General features: G+C 62.6%; 1 protein-coding gene across 1 annotated transcript in view; it reads left to right on the top strand.

Moving 5' to 3' along the window:
• Positions 1-1,739: 1,739 nt before the first annotated feature.
• The window catches only part of KCNN3 (potassium calcium-activated channel subfamily N member 3), a 23,846-nt gene continuing 22,687 nt past the window's right edge, over positions 1,740-2,898 (top strand). Inside the window, exon 1 of the mRNA XM_019526027.1 lies at positions 1,740-1,901. Coding sequence (XP_019381572.1) covers positions 1,812-1,901 — 90 coding nt within the window. The 5' untranslated portion in view covers positions 1,740-1,811. The remainder of the gene's footprint in view (positions 1,902-2,898) is intronic.

The following is a 2,898-nucleotide window of genomic DNA, read 5'->3' as shown; positions in this document are numbered from 1 at the left end:
GGGGGGAGGGGCACAGGACTGTTGCTGGCTCCTGCTCTGGCTCTGCTCCTCTGGGCTGTTCCAGCCGGGCCTGGGAAGCTCTGCCTGCCCGGGCTGAAGTCATGTGTGGGCAGGTGTGTGCAGGGGTGGGAGGGTTCCCCAGCCTAGCCAGGTGCCTGCCCTGGGTCAATGGGTCCCGGGCTGGTTTGGCTTGACTTCAGAGCAAGTCTGGGGTGTGATGGATGCAGCTCCAAAACTCCCAAGCATGCACTGGGGGAGCCCTGAGAGCATGGCTGTGCCCACAGGAGTGGACGGGAGGCAGGGACGCAGGCTCCAGGCACTCAGGGAAGCTCCTGCCCCAGGCAGTGAGGGTCTTGCTCCTCTGGCCCTCCTTGGCTGCCTTTCCCTGGAAGCCTGTCCTGGCTTCAAGCAGTAGATGTTTCTGGGGTTGTGTCCGGGACCCACGAGTGGTTGTCTGGACCAAGCGATGCTTGTGCAGCTGGGGTTTGTTCCCTTGGGCCTGGTCCTCTCCTCACTGGGCTTCCTGCCCCAGCCAGGCAGCAGCACCCAGTTAACCCTTTCCTGGCCTGGAAGGGAAGCAGGGTGACAGGTGGCTGCTTCTAGCACCCAGCCCAGCAGACCCCGGGGAGGACTCCAAGGCTGGGCTCGTCTACTCTGCTTTGCCCTGGGCCTGAGGGCATCCAGCAGCCCTCCCTGCGCTGATTGGAGCTGGGGAGGTGAGGGGTTAATGCTGTCTAGACGGGGACTGGAATTGGCCATAATTGATGGTGGAGCTGTCGAAGGAGTGACGTTTAATTACAATTAATCCTGGTGTTCTGCGCCTGGCACCCGCAGCTAAAAATACCACTCCCCAGTTCTGCATGTCCCTAGGCCCCTTCATCCCTGTCCCCATCCTTTCCCTGCAGTGGGCTCCTGGCTGTTCCTGGGCTCCTGCAGCCTCCTCCTGGCAGCCCCACCTGCAGCCCCCTTGGGAGCGTGGTCTGGGTGCCCCAGCCCTGCCTTCCGCTGCTTCCTCTCTGCTGGGGACAGACCCCAGACGTCCTGCTGCTACACAGCCCAGGCCTCTGTCCCTATCCCCCCAGCTCTGAGTGCTCAGGGTAGGCCGGCAAGGGACTGGTGTCCAGCTGCACAGGCAAGTGCCAAGCAGGGAAGTACAGCAGGGGGGCCAGGGCAGGCTTGGCACCAGCTGGACCCCAGGGGCTGGCTATTAATAGTGGCTGCCTGGTCTCTAGCCCTCTCTCTACACCCGCTATTATGTGTGAACAATTGAGCAGCCTGTGCCAAATGGGAGCAAGCAACAAAGCATGGCCCTGCCCACTTGGCCTGGCCCTGGCCGGGCCCCAGCCCCACCCCATTTTCGTGAGGGCTTTCCCTCTGCATGGGGGGTGGGAGGGGATCAAAGCAGAGGCCTGCAGGGCCCCAGGCATGTCCTCTGGCTGCTCCCTTGGTGTAGTTCCCCCACCCTGCCCACCCCGCACCCCAGGGTAAAGTGCATGTGATAAGGAGAAGCTTGTGCCTCCGCACCCAACCCCATGCTCACCCTGTGCATCAGGGGAGATGCCATACACCCGTGTCCAAGGGAGTGGATTGGTGGCAGCCAGGGCTGGGTGGGGGCAGCAGTCTCCTGCTTGGTTCCCCCCCGCCCCGCATGCTGGATGTTGTCTGGCCCCTGGCTTGGGGCAGGAGGGAGTGGAGCTATGGATGCTGAGCCTGTGTGCTTTGCCCACCAGTGAATTGGGGGCTGGGTTGATTTTTTTTTCCAAGAGGCTTCCCCACCCACCTGACTCCTGTCTCTTGGTCTGCAGGACTCCATGTTTTCTCTGGCTTTGAAATGCCTTATCAGCCTCTCCACCATCATCTTGCTGGGCCTGATCATCGCCTACCACACGCGCGAGGTGCAGGTAGGTCCAGGCTGCTCTGCTGGGGGTGGGGCGGGCTGAAAGACGGGAGGACAGTGCCCACCTGCCCTGTCTGGCTCCCTGGTGTCGAGTAGGTCCAGGCTGCTGCGTGGGAAGTGGAGGGGAGGCGGTGCTCCCCTGCCCTGTCTGGCTCCATGGCATTGAGCAAGGGGTCACACGGGGCTGCGCAGGCTGGGGGTTTGCAGCCCCAGGGTGGTTTGGCTCTGAGGAAGGAGCTGTCACCCCGGGCAAGGCTGGCTTGAGACTGGCTGCCCTGTTGAGCCCTGCTGAGCTGTGGAGTTGTGTGGCAGTGGGTCTTGGCAGTCAGCAGTGCAGGGAGGCAGGTCTTTATCCCGTGGCTGTGTCCTTTGCTTCTGGGGTTTCAGCTCCCAGGTGCTGAGGCTGGCTGCGCACCGTGCTGTCAGGGGTGCGGAGGCTGTTTTGCAGTAAGGGCCTGGCTGGAGCCCAGGGAGAGCAGAGAGGCTGGGGGGTGGGAACCAGCAGTTGTCAAAGGAGCCATGGAGGAGACCCAAGCCCCAGACAAGAGCCTGCGGCCTGCCTGAGTGCAGGGCCCTGTGTGTGCCTTGTGAGACGATGCCGGTGGACATGACCATCTGCCACAGCCTCAGCTCAGTGGAGCTTTTGGACCTGGCTGGAGGGGCAAGGACCCTGGGCTGCCAACTGGGCAGACACAGGCCAGTGCCAGCAGTCCTCCGATGCCTTCCCACAAGTCCTTGTGCAGTGCTTGGGATGGACAAGTTCTCCCATAATCCTCTGGGGCAGAATGGTGCCCTCTGAAGCCTGAGTGATGCACATGGGGGCTGCAGCCCCGGAGATGTCGTGGGGCTCAGCAGGACAGGCCTGAGGCGCAGGAGCTTCTCATCACAAGGCCCCATCTGCGCCCAGTGGCTGAGCTTCAAGGCCTCTGCTGCAGCTGGATCCCTCATTTCTCTTTTAGGGCCAGCTGGCCACCGCGGCACCTTCCCCACTCCACCCAACT

The sequence above is a fragment of the Gavialis gangeticus genome, unplaced genomic scaffold (assembly GCF_001723915.1).
Source record: "Gavialis gangeticus isolate Ggan-Ray unplaced genomic scaffold, GavGan_comp1, whole genome shotgun sequence".
Taxonomy (NCBI): Eukaryota; Metazoa; Chordata; order Crocodylia; family Gavialidae; genus Gavialis; species Gavialis gangeticus.
Note: the sequence above shows the minus strand (reverse complement) of the source record. Positions and strands in the feature narration are given on the sequence as shown.